The 14,021-nt window shown below is 42.7% G+C and overlaps 1 protein-coding gene across 2 annotated transcripts in view; it reads right to left on the bottom strand.

Annotated features, from left to right (window-relative positions):
- The window catches only part of SND1 (staphylococcal nuclease and tudor domain containing 1), a 684,058-nt gene that overhangs the window by 605,336 nt on the left and 64,701 nt on the right, over nucleotides 1-14,021 (bottom strand). For both annotated transcript variants that reach the window (XM_075857566.1, XM_075857565.1), the window contains exons 5-6: nucleotides 11,510-11,670; nucleotides 6,510-6,601 (exon numbers count right to left, since the gene is read on the bottom strand). In XM_075857566.1, the coding sequence (XP_075713681.1) occupies nucleotides 6,510-6,601; nucleotides 11,510-11,670 (253 nt within the window). The remainder of the gene's footprint in view (nucleotides 1-6,509; nucleotides 6,602-11,509; nucleotides 11,671-14,021) is intronic.

The raw sequence follows: 14,021 nt of genomic DNA on the forward strand, positions 1-14,021 counted from the left end.
TTACTGTATAGAAGGGGAGGAAAGTGTAGCTAGTGAGCTGGGGCTGAGAAATGAAAATAGGGGTGGAATAGAGGAATGGGTTAGAACAGTTAATAGGAAAAAGATTATAAGTGGTACGGATAAACATATAAAGTGCATGTATACTAATGCCAGAAACCTCAACAAGATTGAGGAATTAGAGTTGATAATGCTGGAGGAGAATTGTGATATAGTGGGGATAAGTGAGACATGGCTGGATGATAGCTGTGACTGGGCTGTTAATTTGCAGGGTTAGTCTGTTTAGGAATGACCGTACTAATAAGAAAGGGGGAGGGGTTTGCCTATACATTAAATCCTGCCTAAAACCCATCCTGAGTGAGGAGGTCTATGAGGGAAATTATCACGTGGAGTACATAAGGTTGGGAATAAGGGGAGGGCGAACAAATAAAATACTGATAGGGGTTTGTTATAAGTCTCCAAGTATAATGGAAGAAGCAGATAATCAACTAATAAAGCAAATAGATGAGGCAGGTCCAACAAAGGAAGAATGTTTTTGACAAGAATTAGAAACGATTACCTTTCACAACTGGTGCAAGACCCAACAATAGGGGGGGCACTCCTAGACCTAATTATAGCAAATAGGCCGGACAGGATATCAAAAGTACAAATTCGGGGTCAGCTAGGTAATAGTGACCACAACATAATAAGTTTTCATGTATCCTTTAACCCCTTCAGGACTGCGCCTATTTTGGCCTTGAGGACGAAGCAGATTTTTTCAAATTTGATATGTGTTAACTTATGTAGTAATAACTTGGGAATGCTTTTACCTATCCAAGTGATTCTGAGATTGTTTCCTCGTTACATATTGTACTATGTTAGTAAAAAAAATTGGTCGATAAATTCAATATTTGTGCGGCAAACACCAAAATTTAGAGAAAATTTGCAAAAATTAGCATTTTTCTGAATTTAAATATATCTACTTGTAAGACAGACAGTAATACCACACAAAATAGTTTCTATTTCATATATCCCATATGTCTACTTTATGTTTGCATCTTTTATTAACATTTTATTTTTCCAGGACTTACAAGGCTTAGAACTTTAGCAGAAATTTCTCATATTTTCAAGAAAATGTCAAAAAGCCATTTTTTCAGCGACCAGTTCAGTTCTGAAGTAGCTTTGAGGGCCTTATATATTAGAAAGTCCCCATTAAATCACCCCATGTTCAAACTGCACCCCTCAAAGTATTCAAAACAGTATTCAGAAAGAGTTTTAACCCTTTAGGCGTTTCACAGGAATTAAAGCAAAGTAGGTGATTTACAAATTTCATTTTTTTTATGCCAAAATGAATTTGCAATACAGTTTTTTTTGTAACACAGATTGTGCAGTTTTTAGAAATATCCCACATGAGGCCATAGTGTGGTAATGGACTGAAACACAGGCTTCAGAAGCAAAGGAGAACCTAGTGGATTTTGGGGCTTCTTTTTTTGGAATATATTTTAGGCACCGTCAAGATTAAAGAGGCCTTGTGGAGCCAAAATAGTAAGGCCTCATTCACACGGCAGGGTTTCCCGGCCGGGTGCCGGCCGTTCATAAACCGGCCGGCACCCGGCTGCATTAGGAATAATAGACCCCTAATGGGGCTATTCACACGACCGATTTTTTGACGGCCGGGAAATCCGGCCGTCAAAAAATAGGACATGCTCTATCTTCAGCCGGGTACCCGGCCGCCCGGCTCCCATAGAAGTCTATGGGGCCGGGTATTACACGGCCATCACCGGGATGTGTCCCGAGTGATGGCCGGGTTTTCCGGCGCTTGCGCTCTCTCTCCTCCTCCTCACAGCGCAGAGTGCATGTGAGGAGGAGTTGATGCCATTCGGACGAATGGCATCGCTGTAAACTGTGTGGCAGGGCCGGGGTGTACAGCAGGTGGAAGGGAGCGCTGCGCTGGCTCCCTTCCCCTGCTTGTTTTAAAAGCACCCTGGCCCGGCAACACCTTCGATGGCGCCGCTAGCAGCTGCTGCTGCTACTACTGTAGCGACGCCACTATAGCAGAGCAGGGAGGTATCTCCCCGCACTTTAGCTCCTTGAAGGAGCGGAATCCCTGTGTTTTCGGGGATTCCGCTCCTGGACAGAGCGCTTGATGTCTCTGTCCATATCTGGGCAGTGACATCAGGGGAAACTCCTGAAGCGGAATCCCCGAACACATGGGGATTCCCCTTCAGGAGTTGCCGCTGATGTCACTGTCCGGATCTGCCCGGCACGGCACGGATGCAAAACTTAATGCAAACCGGCCGGGCAAAATGGACGATTTTACCGGCCGACACTCGGGCTCGGGAACGACCCGGTCGTGTGAATCCCGCCTTAGAAAAAAAATAAAAATGACCCCATTTTGTAAACTATACCCCCTCCCCTTAATGAATTTATCTAGGGGAAAAGTTAGCATTTTGACCCCACACTTTTTTTGCTAAACGTATTTGAATTAGTCTGAAGATGAAAATCTACTTTATTTTCTGAAAAAATTTAGACATTTTTAATATTTTCAAGGAGAGAAAACACCCCAGTGTTTTTAAAGCAATTTCTCCCGATTACGGAACTACCCCATATGTTGTAATAAACTGCTTTTTGGACCCACAGCAGGGCTCATAAGAGAAGGAGCATCCTTTGGATTTTGAAAGCGCTGATTTTGCTGTATTTGTTTTCAGTGCCATGTCGCATTTGCAGTGAACTGGAGGGACCAAAACCATGGAAACCCCCCAAAAGGTGACCCCATTTTGGAAACTACACCTCTCAAGGAATTTATCTAGGGGTATAGTTAGCATTTTGACACCAGTTTTTTTGCTAAATATATTTGAATTAGACTGTGAAGATGAAAATCTACTTTTTTTACCGAAATTTTTTTAGAAAATTAATATCTTCAAGGAATAAAGGAGGAAAAAAAACCCACCAGCGTTTTTAAAGCAATTTCTCCCGATAACGGAAATACCCCATATGTGGTAATAAACGGCTGTTTGGACACACAGCAGGGCTTAGAAGGGAAGGAGCGCTATTTGGCTTTTGGAGCTCAAATTTAGCGGAAATGGTTTTCGGGTGTCATGTCGCATTTGCAAAGCCCCTTAGGGACCAAAACAGTGGAAACCCCACAAAAGTGACCCCATTTGGGAAACTGCACCACTTAAGGGATCTATCTAGGGGTAGTGAGCATTTTGACAGCACAGGCCTTTTGCAGAATTTATTAGAATTAGGCTGTGTCAATTAGTATCAACATTATTTCCACTAAAATGTTGCATTTTTAAATTTTCACGAAGTACAAAAGCAGGAAAAAGCACCCCAACATTTGTAAAGAAAGTTTCTCCCGAGTATGGCTATACCCCACATGTGGTCATTTTTTTTATTTTTGACATTGCTTGAATGAAAAAGGAAAAAGGGTTTTCTTTTGGACTTTAAATATTTAATTTTTTTTTTTACAATTTTATTAGTCCCCCTAGAGGACTTGAACCAGCGATCATTAGATTTGCTGGTACTAATGTATTGCAGTATATTGTTATTTTTACAGGCTCCTGTAACACGATCGCTGTTCATTCCGTTAGTCCCGGGTGTCAGCTGACACCCGCAGCGTATGGCATGGGCTCGGCGCATGAGCTCGCTCCATACATCCCACCACTCCACACCTCGACATGCTATTTAGTCGGCGTGCACAAAGGGATTAATGCGCAATAGCTGGTGCCGAGTGAAAATCATCATTTTCTACTGATATGTCATTTTAGTGCACAATATGTTGTGCCCAGTTTGTGCCACTGAAGACAAATACCTCAAAATATTAATTGGGTTCTCCCGGGTATGGTGATGCCACATCTGTGGACGTAAACTGCTGTTTGGGCACGCTGTAAAGCTCATGAGAGGGAGCGCCATTTGCCTTTTCGAGCACAGATTTAGCATGACAGTAGTTCTGTTTGGGATTTTACTTGTATTTCAGTTTATAATGTGGGGGTATATGTAAGCTGTGTGAGGGGCACAATAAGAGGGTATAATAATGGGCCTGACATTGTTATTGTATGTACTTAGATTTTTTTTTTATAGTGTATGCGGATGATCTCACCAGATGAACATTTATTTTAACAATTGACAAAGGACTTTTAATATGATGAACTCCATCACTGAGATGCGATAGGTGCATGAACTGAAGGCAGTGTCACAATTCTAAGCAGCCAAGCAACTTGCCGGAGGAAGACTATTTTGATGCGGAGGGTTTGTGGTAGTCACAATAAAACTCCACTACTCCGTCTACGTGGGAACTCGCCCCAGGCTCACAGTACAGAGGTGTGTGTACAGCCCAGTGACGTATACTAACAATAGACAGTGTCTGACAGATGAGGAGGACCAAACTGAGTCCTGATGACATCAGCAATTGTCAAAGTAAAGCAAAGGCCAAAGACCAGAGTGAACCAGTCAGCAGTATCCAAGCGCTCTAATAAGCAACCAGGAGGAGGGTAATAATAAATCCCCCACTAGACACAACCGTACAGTCGAACTCCATAATTGTGTAGGTTACCCTAAGGGCGTCAGTAAAAAGCAGAAGACAGAAGAGGATGGTGATGTAACCTGAGGGGTGATGGCATGAGATTGGTAATCACATTATTTTATTAGTTGAGGCCCTATTGTTTATATTGTCTGAGGTTTATAATTATAATGGGTTTGTAATTTGCAGTACCGTGGCACATTTAATTTGAGGTGTTTTATGTGGAGCTATGAGGTGAAGGTCACTGGTTGTTGTCACTCATAAGTAAGAAGTACATGGCAGCAATAAGAACCCTGAGGTTAGGTTTACCTGGGTGTCTGTAGGTTTGAGGAAGATGCTGCTCACGACCTGTTGTATCCGCATGGGAAAAAGTCCTATTAGGACTAGGGATGTCACGATACCAGAATTTAGACTTTGATACCGATACTTCGTTTAGTATTGCGATTTCGATACCAAAACGATACTTTGGCAACAGTAATACATCAGAAAAGGGAAGAACTTTTTTTTTAATTTGAGGTGAGAGGTGTGATTATGAATTTAACCTCCACGTGCCTCACATGAATAGTAATTAACCCCATTATGTTTCTCAGTCATAATGGGTTAATGTGTAAGGTACATGATGGGGTTAATTACTATTAATGTGAGGCACTTGGAGGTTAAAGTCAACACACCTCGTGCCTCACATTGATAAGTGAAAGAAGTTTTTATTTTATTGTTTTACAGCGTACACATGATAAACGACGCAAAAAAATTGTTGTGCAGGTTATTACGGCCACGCAAATACTGAATATGTATATTTGATGTATTGACTTATTTTAATGTTTATTGTAAAAAAAAGGTGTGTGTGTGTGTGTGTGTGTGTATTTTTTTAAAAATTTAATATTACTTTACGTTTTTATTTTATTTTTAAACTTTAATGTACTGGCATATATCAGATATATGCCAGTAAATTAGCCTGTGTACGTATAGTACACAGGCGGCAGTTAGGACACACCTAAGTATGCCCTAACAGGAAATATGGTAAGACAGCCCTGGGGTCCTTCAATGGACCTGTCTGGCCATATATGGTATGTCCTCGATTGCGTCACAGGAATTCCCTGTGAAGCAATCCAGGGGCATCCCCATTCTCATTTTCTCCTGAATGATGCAGTCAGCTTTGATCACAGCATTCAGGAGAATAGCGGCGGAGATGAGAGGTTTATCTCATCGCCGCAGTTATAGAGCGGGGCTGCGGCTATGTAATACAGCCATTGGACCGATCCTGACAATAAGTGCGCGCACGGTCAGCATGAGGTGATGCGGCCGGTGCTGCACTAATGAGCGGTGGTTCAGGCACTGAAGACAGAACATGGATGTGTTTTGTATTGTGCCCGCCATGTTCTGTCTTCATTGCCGCCGCTCATTAGTGCAGCGCTGGCCACATCGCATCACCCTGACCGTGTACTTGTCAGGACTCAGGAGCAGGGCAATGGCTGTATTACACAGCCGCAGCCTCGCTCTTATACATTCATGTGTTATTATACTAAGCTGTGCAGCCGCACAGCTAAGTATCGAAATACAAGAAATAACGGTATTGAACCGTTTGGGGATGCTCAGTATCTAAACAGTATCGAAGTTTCGATGCATCCCTAATTAGGACAGTAAGTGACTGTGCAACACAATTCTTATGACCAATACATGTACCGTGGCCGGAGAAGTTTGCATTATTGCCAACATTAGTAGGTTTAACCATTAAAGGAGACATAATACAGAGAAATTTGCCGAAATGTTTGACAAAGTTACAGATTATATGTTTGATGTTTTGAATGTAACTTCTGCATTTGTTAGATAATTCATATACAATAGTGCGAGATGTTTTGAATGCTGCCCAAGGGGCATGTGCCAAGTAGTTGACCCAGCATGTTGTTTATATAGATCTTTTTGGCAATACGCAGGTCAAGTATGACATAGAGCAAGAGTGGTTGTCATGCCTAGACCCCTCTAACTGGTTTAATGGCAAAGTGTTTCATACCTTGATTCCAGACAACATGACTGTCACCATGTAGTTCTCAGGAAGAAGGAGGGCTCTCACAACACTACCATCTCGAACATGCTCAATAATAGCTGAAAAAAAAGCAGTGATATTTTATATGCATTAGGGGTTGTTACAATTTTATTGCGAAGATTCTCCCTAGAACAGAAAATATACAATATATTAATGACTGCAGTTTAAAATATAAAAGGTGTAAGTCATTACAGTATATATAAATGTAGGTCAAATCAAAATATGTATTGGACTGCCACGTATGCAAAACTCGCCAAAAACCGTCTGAAAATGCCTGATTGATTTCAATGGGAGGCGGTTTTCTCCCTCGAGCGGTGCAACCGGCCCGGGGAGCAAGAAGGGGCATGCCCTATCTTTGCGCGATTATGCCTCTGACCTCCCATTGACATCAATGGGAGGCAGAGAAAGCGTATTTCGCAGCGTTTTATGCCCGCGGCCCTCAATGGCCAGGGGCGAAAAACACTGCGAAAATCGGCGTGCAGGCAGAGGAAAATCTGCCTCAAACTTCCAAACTGAATTTTGAGGCAGAATTTCCTCCTGCAAAAAACTGTGTGAACCCAGCCTTATGGTTTTCTGTATGATGCGGACGTAATACAGTTCTCCTCTTCCCAGCCCAGCAACACAGTGTGATCATATAGTATACAGCTTCCATTCCACACTGAGTTTTCAACTGGTGATACCTCCGGTTGTTTCGCAGCTAGAACCCTGGTGCAATATTAAAGATTAGAATCTCATCTTTTATATTCCACCAGAACCACTGTTCTAGGTGGTCCACAGCCAGAGATCTAGCTATTTGAATTGATCCCCCTTCCCTCTAGCCTCAGTCTCTCACCATGTGTGAAGCAGCTTCATGCTGATAGGACTGCTTTAGAGGCTGTGAGGTAGCTCCAACTCCGGAAAATCGCTGCTGTTTACAGCAAGTTGTCTAGTATATCATAAAAAGCTCATAACTTAAAATAAACATTTTGGGACACAATTTTCAGTAGCATTATCAGTGCGACAGGGCCTATTAGATTAGCTAGGAGATTAGGCATTACTAAATAGTGACAGATCCTCTTTAATGACTAAAGTATAAGACTACGTTCAAACTGGCATTATCGGATTCAGTTCCATTGGATTTTTACCTGGAATTAGAATTTAGAGTTTATGTACATCTTTGAAGAAATTTTTTATGGCTTTAATGCCTTTTAGGGCCAGTTCACACGGAGGCCTTTGACACGTTTGACGCAGGAGCCGCGTCGGAAAACGCGCCGAAAAAGCCTCCCATTGATCTCAACGGGAGGCGGAGGCGTTTTTTCCCGTGAGCGGAAAAACTGTCCCGCGGGAAAAAGCAGCAACATGCCCTATCTTCGGGCGTTTACGTCTCTGACCTCCCATTGACATCAATGGGAAGAAGAGAAAACGTATTTCGCTGCGTTTTTGCCCGCGGTGCTAAATGGCCGCGAGCGGAAAATGCGGCAAATTACACGCAGGCAGACCAAAACCTGCCTCGAAATTCCAGACGGAATTTTGAGGCAGAATTTTCTGCCTACAAAAAAAACTCAGTGTGAACAAACCCTAAGTGGTCTTGGTTGAAAATATCCTAGGTTACTTCATAAAGGAGTAGTTGATATAAAACAAGAAAGCCTGTGTTTCCATGTTAACACACAAATAAAAGGGTTTAGTCTCATCCTGCAGTTTTTATTTATTTATAGTCCATAGGTTAGTTGATAAATGTCTGATCAGTGGGGGTCAGACTACTGGGATCTCCACCAATTAATAGAACAAGAGTCCCGTATGTGAGTGGAGCACTACTATGCATGCTCGGCCCCTGCTCCATTCATTTTCTATGGTCCTGCCGGAGAAAGCCGAGAACAGAGCTCTGCTATCTCCGGCTGTCCCATAGACCGTGAATGAAACTGCGACCGATCATGCGCAGTACCACTCCATTGACATAGGGGACTCAGAAGTGAGAAATTATGTCTATGGGAAAATCCCTTTAAATATAGCCTAAATACTTTGAAGCAATAAGTTGCAACGGTGTGTATATACACACACCATTTAAAACGGCCGGTATCTGAGTTTTCTGATCTCAGCTATTCGTGATGGAGGTCATCTGTATTACAGCAATCTTCCAGCAGGCGATCGTGCAGGCACAGCTTCTATGTGTGATTTTGTGGGAAGGGGGTTTTCCCTAATTATACAGTTCTAGCATATCTACAACTGCCTCTCCACTTCATTCTCAGTCTGGATGTGGCTGCCTCCAGCCAAATTTAGGCCGGATTCACACGAGCGTGTTCCGTCCGTGATATACGGTCCGCAGGTCGGCCGCATTTCCCGGACTGAGCACACTGCAGGGAGCTGGGCTCGTCATCGTTATCTATGACGCTAGAAGTCGCTGCGGAAAAACTGTCACGTACTGAAAACATGTTTTCAGTACGGGACAGTAGTTCCGCAGAGAGGCAGTTCCGGCCTTACTGGTGTCGTGTGAGTCCAGGAGCCCCTATCAATATCCATCTCATAAATATGCCATTAATGTCCAAGTTGAGAAACCTCCCCAAGCTAGCATTTATCGAGATTACACAGCTGGTCTACTAGTCTGCATAAACAGATTACACAAAAAAAAAAAAGTAAAACCACTTTAATACAAAAATATGTAAGCCAAGCTTTCACACAATTGGATGTGTCATTAGTTGTCAGTGTCCGGTAGTGGATAAACTCTTTAAAACGCCCACCTATTCCAAACATTGTCACTGCGAATTTGAAATTCTAGTGAATGTAGAAGGGGGAGGGCTGAACGTTTCAAAAATTCAGCTGCAAATAATGGTTAATTTTTATATTTAAATAAGCCCTAGAAACTAAAGTAACAATGTACAGCCAGCCAATAAATTTCCGTTTCTGGTTAGCGTTTAACCAGCGACTGAGAGATGTATAGCAATGTCTAAACCAGTTTTGTAATGTAATTTGTAATGTAGAGACAATGCAGGGAGAATCATTAAAACTAGTGCCAGAAGTTGCCCACAGCAACCCGTCAGGACAATGGATGTAATTTCCAAAGGGCCTTAAAAAAATATTACAGCTGGAAAGCCTTTAGTAACACCATCACTTTTAAGGTGCACTAGTTTTTGATAAATCTTGCATACATGAGTTGAGATCTAAGGTCACAACGTAAAACTTTTTTGTGTTTACACCATTCCATTCACTTGCCTCTATTCCACTCAGCGAACAATTTTCACTGCATGTAAAGGGATCATCACATTAACCCATTGGCAACATGTGACGTAACTGTACATCAGTCGCAAAGGGGAAGTATGGAATGAGCTCATGGACTGATAACATACAGCCGACAACTTACTGCAACAGCCGGGATCAGGGATAACTCCAATTCCAGCAGTTTAAGCAAATTTGATGCCACGGACAATAGCAACCGCAGGATCTCAGTGGTTAAAGAGGACGGACAATAGCAACCGCAGGATATCAGCGGTTAAAGAGGACGGCCCTCTGTGACATCGGTAGCATATCTACAGGATGCCAAAGTTGGGACTACCCCTTTCAGCTGTGTTATTTACCGACTCCTATTAAGCCATGCATCTGGCAGAGCTTAAAAGGGGTTTTCCCATGAGGGACATATCCACAGAATATGTCAGACATGTCAGATAGGTGCGGGTCCCACCTCTGGTACCCGCACCTATCTCTAGAATGGTGCCCCCTAAACCCTGTTCCACCTTTTTCTGCTCCCTCTGCCTCACAGCCACTTCCTGACTCTATGGTCGGGAGTTACAAAAACAGCCTAGCTCGCTGAGCTATGCTGTTTCCGTAACTCCCGAAGTAGCGGATGGCAGTTAAGGGAGCAGCGTAGTATGCGAGCTACGCGGTTTCCGTAACTACCATTCAATTGTATTGGGCTTACAGAAACCACGTAGATCAGCGAGCTACGTGGTTTCCGAATTCATGTCGTAACTCAGAGCGGCAGAACGGGATTAAGGGGGTCCGGTTTTAGAGATGTGGGGGTCCCAGAGGTGGGACCTGCATGTGACATATCCTGTGGACATGTCAAATGTCTCATGGGAAAACCGCTTCAATAGGAGCCAGTAAACACAATTCACGGCAATACAAAAAAGGTATTGCTGTATCTTATAACAGTTAAACGATTGTTTGTTCAATAATCCCGGGGGGTACGACGACTTAAAAAAATTTAATAAAAATTAAATACAATTTTTAAATATTAAAAAGTTTTAAAGAAATTATATATATATATATATTCCCCTAAAGTAATATAAAAATGTTTAAAGTAAAACCTTATTGGTATCCCAAGTCCATAAAAGTCCAAACCATTGTAATAGCAAGTAATTTAATCAGCTGGATAAGTGTCAAAATTAAAAAGAAGGCACAACCTATATAACTTTGATATCACTGTAGTCGTATTGACAAGCAGAATAAAGTTAAAGGGTGGTCCTGGCTAGGGGCTGTTTTTTAAACTAACGACATATCCACAGTATAGGTCATCAGTATATAAACGGTGGGGCTCTGAAACCCAAGAAGATGGGTCCGGTCACAGTATAGCAGCCGTGCTGCAGCTCTGCACCTATTCAAGTGAATAGGAGCAGAACTGCAGTAACTCAGCACTCCCACTATATTGTGGTCGGAGCATTCTGCTACCGGCACCTACCACTGCATAGCTTCCAGAAACTCAGAGGCAGCCAGAATAGCTGATCATGCTGGGTCCACGTGTCTAAATGTTGATATTAAAAAGCTGTAACTCCTCCCAAAAAAAAAACAAGCCCTCATACGGCTAGAGATGGAAAAATAAAAAAAGTTATGGCTTTTAGAAGGCAGGGAGGAAAAAAAGCGAAAAATAAAAACTAAAAATGGCTGCAGCACCAAAGGGTTAATAAAGTTGTGATTAGAGAGGTACAGAAGGTGGTTCCCACCTATTGGATGCCAAGTCAACGACCAACTAAAAGTATGCTCAAAAAAGCTGTACTTACCATTTACTGGTTTCTGATGTAAGGAGTCAACAAAATGCCTAGCGTTTTCAATAGTATATTTTAGATCTCGGATAGTATTAGAACCAGTCCCATCACTCCAGATTCCCTTCTTAGAAGCTCTTGCTTGCTCTTCAATTTCTGCCAGCCTGCACTGCTCAGGCCTGTGAAAAACAAGGGAAAAATGCAAATGAGTCTGAAAATGTAAGAACCATTACAATTGTAACCTGCAAGATTTCAAAACAGTATTTAGAAGAACTTTCAAGACTAACACTTTTTTCCAATAGTGGTGACCATTTGTCTGCTAGGTGTGTAATGTGTCACCTGGACCAGTTATACATTTTGCCTTACTACTAGTACGGGCTCATAGACTTTCTATTGAGTCCATACACAGATACATTTACTTCCGGAAAAAGCCAAACATACATGAAGCAGCTGAGCGCTCACGCGAGCGCTTCAGCTGCTTCGTTCTAGCGATTGGTGGAGGGGTCTCAGTACTCAGACCCCCAGCAATCCATGTCAGAAGTAGGGATGTCACGATACCAGAATTTGGACTTTGATACCGATACTTTGTTTAGTATTGCGATTTCGATACGATACTTTGCCAACAATAAAAAAAAAAAAAAAAAAAAAAAAAAAAAAGAAGTTCTTCCATTTTCTGATGTGAGGCGTGTGGTGTGATGAATTTAACCTCCACGTGCCTCACATTAATAGTAATTAACCCCATCATGTTTCTCAGTCATAATTGGTTAATATGTAAGGTACATGATGGGGTTAATTACTATGAATGTGAGGCACATGAAGGATAAATTCATCACACCTTGTGCCCCACAATAAGGCCCCATGCACACGAACGTGCTTTTGCGGCCGCAATTCCCCCGAAAATCCCCGGGAGAATTGCGGCCCCATTCATTCCTATGGGGCCATGCACACGACCGTAGTTTTTACAGCCCGTGCATGCCCGGGAGCAAGCACCGCAGAAAGAACGGGCATGCCTTATTACGGCCGTCTTCTGCGGTCCGGGCTCATTGAAAATAATGGCCGCGGCCATATGCACGGCCCATGATTTGCGAGCGGCTGACAGTCCACTGCCGTCCGACCCGAAAATCACGGCCGTGCACATGGCTACGGTCGTGTGGATGAGGCTTAAGTGATCGAAAGCAGTTTTTATTTTCTTTTTTTTACAGCGTACAAGTCAAATGATGCAAAAAAATTGTTGTGCAGGTTATTACGGCCGCGCCAATACAGATTGTGTGTATATTTTATGTATTGAGACTTATTTTAATGTTTATTGTAAAAAAGGTGTATGTGTATTTTTTTATTTATTTAACCCCTTCCCGACATTTGTCATAAGTATACAACATGGAAAGACAGTGCTTCCCGCAAAATTACGTATACTTACGTCAAATGCTTGGCACCGGCTCAGAAGCAGAGTCGGTGCCATCATCGCCGGATCTCAGCGGTATCTTACAGCTGACATCCGGCTGTAATGGCGCGGACCGAAATTAGCTTCGATCCCCGCCATTAACCCCTTCAATGCAGCGTTCAAATGTGATCGCTACATTTAAGGTGTTTACAGCTCATCTGAACTACAGCAATGAAATTGCCGGGGTTCTGGTGGCTGCAATGGCAACCGGAGGCCTAATACTGGCCTGCCTAGCACGGAAGTATGTCAAGATTCGCCCGGCGGCAGAGCCTGATCGGCTTCCGTAGCCGCCGACAAGATGGCGCCGGCTCAGGAGCTGATCCGGCGTCATCAGCGGTGGAAGTCAGCTGTATGTTACAGCTGACGTCCACCTGTAATGACAGGAACCGGAGCTAGCTCCGATCCCTGCCATTAACCCCTTCGATGCAGCAATTGAAAGCGATTTCTGCATCTTAGCGGTTACTAGCAGATCGCCAGCCCTGACAGGCAATCAGGACTGGCGACTGCTGCTATGGCAACAGAAGACACAATGGCCTCCTGCTCGGCCATTACGGAAGCCTATTAGGCCCCGCCGGGAGGCGAAGCCTAATCGGCTTGCGGTCAGTGAATAACTGACAGATCTAATACATTGCACTACGTAGGTAGTGCAATGTATTCGAAAAAAAAATTATCTGACAGTTGGACCGTCAAGTCCCCTAGTGGGACTTGAAAAAAATATAAGTGTAAAAAAAAATTGAAAAAAAATAAGTTTGAAAACAATAAAAGTTAATAAAATAAAACACAATCGCCCTTTTTCTCTTATCAAGTACTTTATTATTGAAAAATAATAAACCATACGTATTTGGTATCGCCACGACCGTAACTACCTGAGGTATCAAAATATTATATTTATTGCACACGGTGAACAGCGTAAAAAAAAACAACTTTACCAGAGTTTGTTTTTTGGTCACTTTGCCCTACAAATATTAGAATAAAAAGTGATCAAAAAGTCGCACTTATTCAAAAATGGTACCTATATAAACTATAGCTCGTCTCGCAAAAAACAAGCCCTCATACAGCTCCGTCGACAAAAAAGTTGTGTTTCTCACA

This window comes from Rhinoderma darwinii, chromosome 3, assembly GCF_050947455.1.
Source record: "Rhinoderma darwinii isolate aRhiDar2 chromosome 3, aRhiDar2.hap1, whole genome shotgun sequence".
In the NCBI taxonomy this organism is placed as follows: Eukaryota; Metazoa; Chordata; class Amphibia; order Anura; family Rhinodermatidae; genus Rhinoderma; species Rhinoderma darwinii.